The 12,863-nt window shown below is 49.2% G+C and overlaps 1 protein-coding gene across 7 annotated transcripts in view; it reads right to left on the bottom strand.

Annotated features, from left to right (window-relative positions):
* LOC134342947 (brevican core protein-like) overlaps window positions 1-11,138 on the bottom strand; it is a 45,670-nt gene extending 34,532 nt beyond the window's left edge. The window contains exons 1-2 of one of the 7 annotated variants that reach the window (XM_063041667.1): window positions 10,621-11,138; window positions 5,865-6,032 (exon numbers count right to left, since the gene is read on the bottom strand). In XM_063041667.1, coding sequence (XP_062897737.1) covers window positions 5,865-5,881 — 17 coding nt within the window. In that variant the 5' untranslated portion in view covers window positions 5,882-6,032; window positions 10,621-11,138. Of the gene's footprint in view, window positions 1-5,864; window positions 6,033-6,983; window positions 7,218-7,658; window positions 8,176-10,464; window positions 10,525-10,620 lie in introns of those variants that run through there. The other 6 variants (XM_063041670.1, XM_063041669.1, XM_063041668.1 and 3 more) reach the window with 6 other exon arrangements.
* Between the last annotated feature and the right edge of the window lie 1,725 nt (window positions 11,139-12,863).

Raw genomic sequence — 12,863 nt, 5'->3', positions numbered from 1 at the left:
ATCTCATAGAATTTTTTGAGGATGTAACTAGTAGAGTGGATAGGGGAGAACCAGTGGATGTGGTATATTTAGATTTTCAAAAGGCTTTTGACAAGGTCCCACACAGGAGATTAGTGTGCAAACTTAAAGCACACGGTATTGGGGGTAAGGTATTGGTGTGGGTGGAGAATTGGTTAGCAGACAGGAAGCAAAGAGTGGGAATAAACGGGACCTTTTCAGAATGGCAGGTGGTGACTAGTGGGGTACCGCAAGGCTCAGTGCTGGGACCCCAGTTGTTTACAATATATATTAATGACTTGGATGAGGGAATTAAATGCAGCATCTCCAAGTTTGCAGATGACACGAAGCTGGGTGGCAGTGTTAGCTGTGAGGAGGATGCTAAGAGGATGCAGAGTGACTTGGATAGGTTGGGTGAGTGGGCAAATTCTTGGCAGATGCAATTTAATGTGGATAAGTGTGAAGTTATCCACTTTGGTGGCAAAAATAGGAAAACAGATTATTATCTCAATGGTGGCCGATTAGGAAAAGGGGAGGTGCAATGAGACCTGGGTGTCATTATACACCAGTCATTGAAAGTAGGCATGCAGGTACAGCAGGCGGTGAAAAAGGCGTATGGTATGCTGGCATTTATAGCGAGAGGATTCGAGTACAGGAGCAAGGAGGTACTACTGCAGTTGTACAAGGCCTTGGTGAGACCACACCTGGAGTATTGTGTGCAGTTTTGGTCCCCTAATCTGAGGAAAGACATCCTTGCCTTAGAGGGAGTACAAAGAAGGTTCACCAGATTGATTCCTGGGATGGCAGGACTTTCATATGAAGAAAGACTGGAAGAACTGGGCTTGTACTCGTTGGAATTTAGAAGATTGAGGGGGGATCTGATTGAAACGTATAAAATCCTAAAGGGATTGGACAGGCTAGATGCAGGAAGATTGTTCCCGATGTTGGGGAAGTCCAGAACAAGGGGTCACAGTTTGAGGATAAAGGGGAAGCCTTTTAGGACCGAGATTAGGAAAAACTTCTTCACACAGAGAGTGGTGAATCTGTGGAATTCTCTGCCACAGGAAACAGTTGAGGCCAGTTCATTGGCTATATTTAAGAGGGAGTTAGATATGGCCCTTGTGGCTACGGGGGTCAGGGGGTATGGAGGGAAGGCTGGGGCGGGGTTCTGAGTTGGATGAACAGCCATGATCATAATAAATGGTGGTGCAGGCTCGAAGGGCCGAATGGCCTACTCCTGCACCTATTTTCTATGTTTCTATGTTTCTATCTACTTATTCTCCTGCCTGTTATTTCCTCAAGGAATTTCAGCAAATTTATCAGGCAAGATTTCCCCTTAAGGAAACCATGCTAACTTTGGCATATTGTTTCATGTGCCTCGAAGTACCCCACAATCTAATCCTTAATGGTCTCCAGCATCTTCCCAACCGCTGAAGTCAGGCTAACTGGCCTATAATTTCCTTCCTTCTGTCTCCCTCTCTTCTTAAAGAGTGGAGTGACATTTGCAAATTTTCAGTCCTCTGGAACCATTCCTGAGTGTAGTGATTCTTCAAAGATCATTACTAATGCCTCCACGATCTCTTCAGGTACCTCTTACAAAACCCTGGGGTGTAGTCCATCTGGTCCAGGTGATTTATCTAGCCCCAGACTTTTCATCTTCCCAAGCACCTTCTCCTTAGTAATAGAAACAACACTCACTTCTGCCCCGACACTTCCGAATTTTCCATAGTGAAGACTGATGCAAAATACTTACTAAGTTGCTCCATCATTTCTTTGTCTCCTATTTCTACCACTCCAACATCTTTTTCCAGTGGTCCGATACCACTCTCGCCTCTTCATTACTCCTTATGTCTTTTATAAAAAGTTTTTATATCCTCTTTCATATTATTAGCTAACTTCCCTTCATATTTCATCTTTACTCTTTCTGTGCTTTTTTTTTGTTAGTTGTCTTCTGATGGTTTTTTAAAACTTCCCTATCCTCTAACCTCCCAATTACTTTTGCTATATTATATACCCTCTTTTTTTGCTTTCGTGCTGTCTTTGACTTTCAGCTATGTTTGCCTCATCTTCCCATAAGAATACCTCATCATCTTTGGGATGTGTCTATCCTCCATCTTTCGAATTGTTCCCAGGAACTCCAGCCATTGCTGTCCTGCCATCATCCCTGCTAGTGTCCCATTCCAATCAACTTTGGCCAACTCCTCTCTGATGCCTCTGTAAATCACTTTACTCCACGGTAAAACTCATACATCTGGCTTTATCTTCTCCCTTTTAAACTGCGGGATGAATTCTATCAGATTATGATCACTGCCTCCCAAGGGTTCCTTTACCTTAAGCTTACATATCAAAACTGATTCATTACACCGCTCAATCAAGAACTGTTTTTTTTTTTCCTTAGTAGGCTCAACCAGAAGCTGCTGGTAGGCATTGTGTCAAATACCCTCTCTAGGGATGCAGCACCAACTTGTTTTACACAATCTTCCTGCATTTTGAAATCCCCCATGACTATCATAATATTGCCCCTTTTAAGTGCCTTTTCTATTTCCCATTGTAATTTGTGTCCCATATCCTGGCTACTTTTCAGAGGCCAGTATATAAATCTCATCAACCACCCTTACAATTTCTTGCATCTTCCGGTCGTATGTCATCTCTTTCTGAGGATTTGATTTCCGATTTTAGCAACAGAACTACCCCACCCTGCCTGCCTGGCCTTTCTATGTCCATCTCGAACACAAATCCCCATATAAGTTAGTCCCATTTACCAGTGTTTGGATCATAATCCTCTAAACAATTTCCATCCATCTTACTGTCAAAGTGCCTTTTAAGGTGCCTCGGTGGTGTAGCAGTTACTGCGGTGCTATTACATCTCGAGGCTTCGTACTTAGAATTCAATTTCGATGCGGTCTGTAAAGAGTTTGTACTGTATGTCTTCCCTGTGACCGCGTGGGTTTCTTCCGGATGCTCTGGTTTCCTCCCATAGTGCAAAGACGTACTGGTTAATGGATTAATTGGACACTGTAAGTGGTTTTCTGATTAGTCTAGGATTAAATAGGGGTTGCTGGGCACATGGCTTGAAGGGCCTACCTGCACTGTATCTCCAAATAAATGAACCAATATGGTAAATAAACACGCTGTTAATGTACCTGTCTCAAACACTTCCTTTGGGTACTCGTTCCATACAAGAACGATCGAATGAGTGAAAATTGCCCCTCAAGTTCCTATTCAATTTCTCAACGTCAGGAAAACAAAAGAGCTGGTCATCGATTCCCTTAATCCTGACTCAGGGTTCCTATCTCAGTCTGCAACAATTCCTTCCCCCCACCAACTCCCTACAGACGCACTGAGGTAGGTCCTCCAGCAGACTGCGCATTGCTCCAGATTCCAGCGTGTTGGGTCAAGCTATTGAGTTAAGTTCTAGGGGACAGAAACATAGAAACATAGAAAATAGGTGCAGGAGTAGGCCATTCGGTCCTTCGAGCCTGCACCGCCATTCAGTATGATCATGGCTGATCATCCAACTCAGAACCCTGTACCAGCCTTCCCCCCATACCCCCTGATCCCTTTAGCCACAAAGGCCATATCTAACTCCCTCTTAAGTATAGCCAATGAACTGGCCTCAACTGTTTCCTGTGGCAGAGAATTCCACAGATTCACCACTCTGTGTGAAGAAGTTTTTCCTAATCTCGGTCCTAAAAGGCTTCCCCTTTATCCTCAAACTGTGACCCCTTGTTCTGGACTTCCCCAACATCGGGAACAATCTTCCTGCATCTAGCCTGTCCAATCCCTTTAGGATTTTATATGTTTCAATAAGATCTCCCCTCAATCTTCTAAATTCCAACGTGTAAAAGCCTAGTCGATCCAGTCTTTCATCATATGAAAATCCTGCCATCCCAGGAATCAATCTAATGAACCTTCTTTGTACTCCGTCTATGGCAAGGATGTCTTTCCTCAGATTAGAGGACCAAAACTGTACACAATACCCCAGATGTGGTCTCACCAAGGCCTTGTACAACTGCAGTAGTACCTCCCTGCTCCTGTACTCGAATCCTCTTGCTATAATTGCCAGCATACCATTCGCCTTTTTCACCGCCTGCTGTACCTGCATGCCCACTTTCAATGACTGGTGTATAATGATACCCAGGTCTCGTTGCACCTCCCCTTTTCCTAATCGGCCACCATTCAGATAATAATCTGTTTTCCTGTTTTTGCCACCAAAGTGGATAACCTCACATTTATCCACATTAATTTGCATCTGCCATGAATTTGCCCGCTCACCTAACCTATCCAAGTCATCCTGCATCCTCTTAGCATCCTCCTCACAGCAAACACTGCCGCCCAGCTTCGTGTCATCCGCAAACTTGGAGATGCTGCATTTAGTTCCCTCATCTAAGTCATTAATATATATTGTAAACAACTGGGGTCCCAGCACTGAGCCTTGCGGTACCCCACTAGTCACTGCCTGCCATTCTGAAAAGGTCCCATTTATTCCCACTCTTTGCTTCCTGTCTGCTAACCAATTCTCTATCCACATCAATACCATACCCCCAATACCATGTGCTTTAAGTTTGCACACTAATCTCCTGTGTGGGACCTTGTCAAAAGCCTTTTGAAAATCCAAATATACCACATCCACTGGTTCTCCTCTATCCACTCTACTAGTTACAACCTCAAAAAATTCTATGAGATTCGTCAGACATGATTTTCCTTTCACAAATTCATGCTGACTTTGTCCGATCATTTCACCGCTTTCCAAATGTGCTGTTATCACATCTTTGATAACTGACTCTAGCATTTTCCCCACCACCGATGTCAGGCTAACCGGTCTATAATTCCCCGGTTTCTCTCTCCCTCCTTTTTTTAAAAAGTGGGGTTACATTAGCCACCCCCCAATCCTCAGGAACTGGTCCAGAATCTAAAGAGTTTTGAAAAATTATCACTAATGCATCCACTATTTCTTGGGCTACTTCCTTAAGCACTCTGGGATGCAGACCATCTGGCCCTGGGGATTTATCTGCCTTTAATCCCTTCAATTTACCTAACACCACTTCCCTACTAACATGTATTTCCCTCAGTTCCTCCATCTCACTGGACCCTCTGTCCCCTACTATTTCCGGAAGATTATTTATGTCCTCCTTAGTGAAGACAGAACCAAAGTAGTTATTCAATTGGTCTGCCATGTCCTTGCTCCCCGTAATCAATTCACCTGTTTCTGTCTGTAGGGGACCTACATTTGTCTTTACCAGTCTTTTCCTTCTTACATATCTGTAAAAGCTTTTTCAGTCAGTTTTTATGTTCCCTGCCGGTTTCCTCTCATAACCTTTTTTCCCCTTCCTAATTAAGCCCTTTGTCCTCCTCTGCTGGACTCTGAATTTCTCCCAGTCCTCAGGTGAGCCACTTTAGGTCACGGCAGAGGAGTAGGTGTGAGATTAAGGTGTGGGGTTAGGGTGCAAGGCCAAGGGAAACGTTCGAGATGTGCAGACTAGTTGCTTGAAGTTATTTGAAACGTTTTCCTTCCTCCTTGTGCTGACCAACTTCACCACCTCCCAAACTCGCCTTAGTTGAGGAAAAGCAGGACTGCTTGGGCCGAATGGCCGAGAACCTTCCTTTGAACCAGTTAATTATTCTTAGAAAGAACATATGACAATACCGTACAGAAGAGGCCCTTCAGCCCACAATGTTGATCCGGTCTTTAAAACTAAGATCAATCTAACCCTTCCCTCCCTCAAACCCGCCATTCTTTTCGTCCATGTAACTATCTAAGAGTTTCTTAAATGCCCCAGTGTATCTGCCTGCATCACCACCCCTGGCAGAAAGTTCCACATGTAAAAAAAAATTCTCTTACAAGCCTTTATAATTTCTCTAATCACCTTAAACGGTTGTCCATGGTACTGGAATTTGCCACCCTGGGAAACAAGCGCTGACTGTCCACTCTGCTTGTGCCTCACCGTCTTAAACACCTGTTGACAACCTGAATTTAACCCTCCATCAGCCGGATTCACCTTAAACGCGGCTTTTCCAGTTCCGGCGGGCAGAACCTGGAACAACAAATAATGTACTGCGGAAACTCGGGGGTTGAGGGAGGTCACTGACACAGGGAGAGGTGTAGGCGCCGGAGAGAGTCAGAGAACCAGGGAGGAGGTACAGAGACGGGAGGGGTGTTGGAGCAGGAGGACATTACAGAGCCAGTTAGCAGTGTTGGGGCCGGAAGAGGTGAAAGAGACGGGGAGGTGAGCAGGGGCCGGAGGGGGGAGGGTTACCGAGACAGGGACAGGTGTAGGGGATGAAGGGGGTGCCAGAGACATGGAGGGGTATAGAGGCCGAAGGGGGTTACAGTGACAGGGACAGGGGTAGGGGCCGGAGAGGTGACAGAGAAGTGGAAGGATATAGGGACCAGAGGGGGTTACATGAACGGGGAGGAGTATAGGGGCGGGAGGGGTTACAGAGACGCTGAGGGCTGTAGGAGCTATATGGGGTTACAGAGACTGGAATGAGTGTAGGAGCCGGAGGAAAAGGGGTTCCAGAGACGTGGAGAAGTGTAGGAGCTGACACGAAGAAATCTGCAGATGATGGAAATTCAAGCAACACACACAAAAAGTGCTGGTGAACGCAGCAGGCCAGGCAGCACCTATAGGAAGAGGTACAGTCGACGTCCTGACGAAGGGTCTCGGCCTGCTGTGTTCACCAGCAATTTTTGTTTTGGAAGTGTAGGAGCTGGGTGGGATTACAGGGACGGGGATGGGTGTGGTTTCGAACTGGTTTAAGTGTAGAGCCCTCAGCCGGAGTCCGAAAGGGTAAGAATCCCATTGCTGTAGTGCTGGGAATGGTACAGGGGCCCTGTAACTCGCCTCCCCATCCACTCCGGATCCCTACTGACAGTTGGCGGGGATCCCAGGATGTGAATCGCTCCATGCAGCCTATGTTGGCTGAGTCCTGTCATCTCCCTGGTAGCGGACACAATGAAACTGGCCCTTTAGTAGGCAACTCACGTCCGCACCGCAGACCCGGCCGCTCTTGGACTCGGGTTCCCTCGCTCCCCTGCAGAACCTCAGTGCAGGATCACAAAGTGCAGTCCGCCAGGTTAAGGAGAGGCATTTCAATCCCGGCTCTTTATGGGGGTCCCGGGAACTGTGGGGGAAGGAGAGGGTAGAAGGAGCGGAGACGAGTCAGGTATGAATCTCCCTCCACGGGGAGGGCTCAGCAGGGAGTCGGGATGTGGAAGTGCGGAGAGATAGATCCACGGGACTACTGCTCGACAGGAGCAGCATAGACTTGAAGAGCTGAGAGAACTTCCCGTCTCTGGGAAAAGAGTAAAACAGGATGGGGTCTGAGAGTGGGAGCAAGCTGAGAGGGAGAGTGGGTGGGACAAGAGAGGGGCCGGTAGAAAGAGAGGGTTTGAAGAAAGAGCAGAGAGAGAAAGAAGGCAGAGGGAAGACGGGGAGAGGGAGGGCAGACGGGGAGAGAGGCGGAAAGAAAGAGGGATTGGAGGAAGGAGGGAGAGGAGCCTAAAGCTTGCGATGGAAATTCCCAGTACCGAGCTCCAATTGATAGAGGACTTTCTCTGCAGCAATGCACTCTGGGATAGCATACGCTCCATTGCCAAAAACAAATGAAAATCCACCAGCTCCCGGGGCCATCCTAGAAGTCTAAGAGAAGGGACTTACCGGAGTGGCCTGGCCGCTTGATCAGCACCACTGTCTCGGTTCACGATCATGTCCAGCGCACACCGGAGCCCATCAGCACAGAGGAAATACAGGAGGCACACAGCGGTGCAGAGGGGGAGCGGGGCACATTTTAGGAGGGGCGTTGCTGAGGGAGAGCAGCGTAGTGAAAACAGGCAGAGTGGGCCACTGGTACATCCGGGACCGAGGCTCGGATTCTGCCCCTGAGCCACGCCCTCCGGCTCCGGTTCCTCAACCGGGAACCGGGACCAAAAGTCACATGTGGGGATGGATGGGTGTGGGGGGGGGGGCAAGGGAAACTGTAGATGAGAGACTTTTAAAAAAGATGAGAAATGATGGAGGAAATGAAAGGGGGTACTGGTGGAGTGAGGGGTTGGGGTTATTTCGCAATGGATGTGAGATGGCATGAGGGAGTGATACAGTGAGGGTGGGCGTGGGGTGAATGGCAGGTGACAGGTGGAAAGTGGGGTTGATGGAATGGACAGAGGTAAGGGGTAGTTAGGGGTGGGGAGTGAGTGAGGAGGAGTAGGGACTGGGGAGGGAGGGGGAATGATGGGTAGGGATGGAGAGGGAGAGGGAATGATGGGCGGTGAAGGAGAGAGAGGAAGGGTGGGGGCTGGGGAGTGAGGAGGTGGAGCTGTACAGGGTTGTGAGGGATTAGGGGAGTAACAAGTGGGCTGGGGGTGTGAGGGATTAGAGGAGGAGAAATGAAGAGGTGAGGAGGAGATGAGACGGGGCGTGACGGGGAGTGAGAGAAAGTGAGGGGAAGGGAATGTGGGGGAGAGAGGAGATGAGGAAGAGAGGGATGAGCTCAGTTCCTTTGGGAAGTGAGGTCTGGAAAGCAGTTGGACACGGGTTTAAGATGGGACAGGGTGGTGGGTCAATAGAACGAGTCGGTGAGGTGGGTACAATTACAACATTTAATGAAACACTTGAACGTACGTGGATAGGAAACAAACGATCGGGACCAAAGTTAGTCAAATGGGACTAGCTCAGATGAGCACCTTGGCTGGCATGGACCAGTTGGGCCGAAGGGCCTGTTTCCTAACTGTGTCACTGTGATTGTAACATTGTATTGGAGGCAACTTATTGGCATCAGCCGATAACCCCGAGCAGCAGTGTGGCCAATGATCTGCCACGGCAGGGGTTAAAAACAAACGGCTCACCCTCGGCTGATGAAGTGACCTCGATCCTCCCATCTCTCCTGCCGTTCCCCTATTCTTCCTACCTTCCCCTTCCTCCTCTATCTTTCCTCATCCTATTTATGCCGTGTGTGTGTGTGTGTGTGTGTGTGTGTGTGTGTGTGTGTGTGTGTGTGTGTGAGAGAGAGAGAGAGAGAGAGAGAGAGAGAGAGAGAAAGGAAAGAAATTTCCATCTGCATTGTAACAGCAGGAGGGGAAAGCCATTGGACGGAGGTTCTCCTCCCCGCTCCCCAATCCTCCGAACCCAGCAAGCCACCGGCTAACTTTGTTTGACATGGGGATAGTGGGAAGGAGGTGGGGTGAGAGTGGGAGGGGAGGAAGTGTACAGGGAAAGGGCGGAGGAAGGAGGGGAGGGGAAGGTAGAGGAGAGGAGCAGATGACAAGGGGTGAAGGGTGAGGAGATGGGTGGAAAGGGATGAGAGGGGAGGGAGGGGAATGGTCAAGAAAAGGGGAGGACAGAAGTGGGAATGGGAGAGAGGCAGAGGGAAAGGGGAAAGGAGGGTGAGGAAAGCGGGGCGGGGTTGAGAAGGGAGGGGAAGACGGAGAGGAGTGAAGGGTGGGAAGTTACTGAGAGTGGGAGAAAGTAAAGGTTGAGGGAAGGGTCTGAAGGTTGGAGATGAGGGTTGGGAGAAAAAGGTGGGAGAGGGGAGGGGAGGGATTAGGGATGTGGGGGTGAGAGGTAGGTGAAGGAAAGGGAAGGGCGTAGGATGAAAATCAGGAGGATGAGCAAACGGTGAGGTTAAAGGATGAGTGAAGAGAGATGACAGGAACAGAGAGAGGAAGCGGAGGGATGACGGTAGGGAAGTTGGAGAGGTAAAGGTGGTATGAAGGGGAGGGGAGGGTGTTGGGTAGGGAGGCGATGTGAGGGAAGGGATGGAGATGGGGAAGAGTGGACGGGGGAGAGGAGAACGAGGAATGAGAAGGGAGGGAGGTGAGGGATGAGGGAGAGGATGGTGGATTGGGGAGAAGGTGGTGTGGAAGTGAATGATGAGAGAGAGACAATGTAGGAGGGGGATATGGGAGGAAGATAGGTGAGGGGCTAAGAGAGAGGAATAGTAGAGGGGTTCGGGTGAGGTAGAGGAGGAGCTTAGGTTGAGTGAGGGAGCTGCAGACGAGGAAAGGAGACGAGGGGAGAAGGTAAAGGAGGGAAGATGATTTGGAGGTGGAAGAGTTGGGGAAAGACTGGTACGAGGGCAGAAGGAGAGTCTGTGGAGGATGGGGAGAAGAGGAGGGGATGGCAGAGTAGGCAGGAGAGGGGAGGGAGAGCAGAGGAGTTAGAGAGGTGGAGTGTAGGTAGTGAGAGGAGCGACAGAGAGAAGGTGAAGGGGAAAGAAAGGGGGGAGAGAGAAGGAGGAGAGGAAGGACAGAGACAGGGAAAGAACGAGAAAGGGAAGGAGGGAGGGGGAAATGAGAGAGAAAGGGGAGAGAGGAAGGAGGGTGAGGCAATGAAGGAGAAAGGGAAGAAGAGAGAGGGAAAGAAGGGAGGGAAGGAGGGTGAAAGGGAAGGAGGGAAAGAAGGAAGGAACGGGATTAAGAGAGAGGAAAGAATGTCCGGGGGAAACTGCGAAGTAAGAGGTAGATGTCACCTTGGGTTTCGCTGCCGTCGCAGAGTGTGCGGATGGAGCCGGCCTGGAGGTGACAAACTGCGGCCGGGACCGATCCCTGGCCGTCTCCTCAGCCCATAACCGACAGCGAGCCGGGTGGGAAGAGGGAGCCGCGTCAACGGAAAGAGCCCCACTCACCTTCCGTGCAGCTGCAGACAGGCTCCGTCCGCGGACAATCGGTCCCTCTACCAGGGGCTCCCGTTCCGAGACTGCACCAACTAAAGTCCAGCGACTTTCTTGAACATTCACATTCTTTACTGGAAACGACTCGATTATTAAAAAATAAACGCTCAACTAACTGAAACAAACCCCGAATTAAACACCAGAATTCGCCAAAAGAAAAATAATATATATTTTTTATAAATTCTCAGGTTTTCGAACGGTTCTTCTTTGTAAGCGCATGCGCTGCCTGAGTCACTGCCTCTGCAGTAAATTCCCTTCGCCTGATCCTTGGGGGGGGGGGCGGAAGAGAGAAGGAGGGGGAGGGTGTGGGATGGAGGGATGGGAAAGAGAAAGAAGGAGGGATAAGAGAGCAAGTGAGAGAGAATGAGAGGTAAATACAGGAGGATAGTGTTGTTAAGGGGAAGAGACAGAGGGGAGTGAGGAGGCCGAGAGAGACGCAAGAAAATAAGTGCGAGGCGAAGAGCGAGAGACAAGAACACGAGAGGAGAGAGAGTGAAAGTCATAGTCATAGTCATACTATGATCCCGGGGGAAATTGGGTCAGGGAAGGGAGAGAGAATAAGGGAGGGAGGGGAAGGGGAAAAAGGAAGTGGGGTTCGCAAAACTCAGACAGAGATTGTCGATTTGGAGCGCAGCTTCTACCGTCCCCTTCGCCACACACTGAGATGGGGTCAGGAAGAGGCCATTGAACCCCTCCAATCGGTTCTATTTCTCACTGGCTGGCAAGCGACACATTCCCATCCCGGTCCGCGTTCTACCCGGTTTCCTAAAGATCTCCCATTAACCAGAAAGCGAAACTAACTTATCCCCTTCGATGGAAGCATTCGGCCCATCGAGTCTATGCCGACTCCTGAATTGGCGAACAGTCGTCTTGCTTTCAGTAGTCGCGGACCGCTGGAGTCGCCTCCAGTTCAAGTCGGAATACCATAAGACCATAAGACAAAGGAGCAGAAGTCGGCCATTCGGCCCATCGAGTCTGCTCCGCTATTTTATCATGAGCTGATCCATTCTCCCATTTAGTCCCACTCCCCCGCCTTCTCACCATAACCTTTGATGCCCTAGCTACTCAGATACCTATCAATCTCTGCCTTAAATACACCCAATGACTTGGCCTCCACTGCTGCCCGTGGAAACAAATTTCATTATTCACCACCCTCTGACTAAAAAGTGAGAAAAAAAGGAGGGATAAGAGAGCAAGTGAGAGAGAACGAGAGGTAAATACAGGAGGATAAGTGTTGTTAAGGGGAAGAGACAGAGCGGAGTGAGGAGGGCGAGAGAGACGAAGAAAATAAGTGCGAGGCGAAGAGCGAAAGACAAAAACACGAGAGGAGAGTGAAAGTCATAGTCATAGTCACACTGATACGGTGGATTCGGGGTGACACGTTCCTGGTCCGCTTCGTTCAGAATTTAATAATTCCCTGCAATGTTTCTGTTCCTCCACAATGTCCCTGTTGAGCTCCAGAGAGTGCAGGAACAGGCCATTCGACCCACCTAGCACATGCTGCCATTTATTAATTCTCCACTGCAGCCCTCTTTGTTTCTCGTCGACGGTACTTGCAGAGACCCGTCAGGGATCCTCCCCCAGACTAAACAGCCGAGTCACCCAGCGCCACCCACTTACACAAATGCGACACCCAGAAGGTAGTTGTGGCCGAGAATGTGCAAACTCCACAGAGACAGTCCCTGGGTTGTGCAGGCGCGCGCACGCGCGCACACACACACACACACACACACACACACACACGAATGTATCCAGCAATTATGGTGACCCTAGTCCTAAGAAGTTTTAAGATAGTTATGGAAGTTTGAGGGGATGTCACCAAAATTATACAGATGTATTAGAGGCTTTTTTGAGACGTTTGGACAGGAAGATGGAGGGATATGGACATGGTGTAGGTAGGAGGGATTAGTGTTTGGGTGTTTTTGATTTGCATTTTCGCTGGTACGGCACAACGTTGTGGGCCGAATGGCCTGTTCCTGAGCTGTACGGTTCTATGATGAGCAGCATTCTGACTGGTTGTATCACAGCTCCAAAGCACAGGATCATAAAAAGCAGAAAAGCTTTATGACTTAGCCAGCTCCATCATGGGCTTGACCCTTCCCACCATTGAGAACACCTTCAACAGGCAACGCCTCAAAAAAAGGCGGCATTCGCCATTCACAATCCTCACCATCCAGGACATGCCCTCTTCTCAATGC

This window comes from Mobula hypostoma, chromosome 2, assembly GCF_963921235.1.
Source record: "Mobula hypostoma chromosome 2, sMobHyp1.1, whole genome shotgun sequence".
NCBI lineage: Eukaryota > Metazoa > Chordata > Chondrichthyes > Myliobatiformes > Myliobatidae > Mobula > Mobula hypostoma.
The sequence above is the reverse complement of the archived record's forward strand: the minus strand, read 5'-3'. Positions and strand labels throughout refer to the sequence as shown.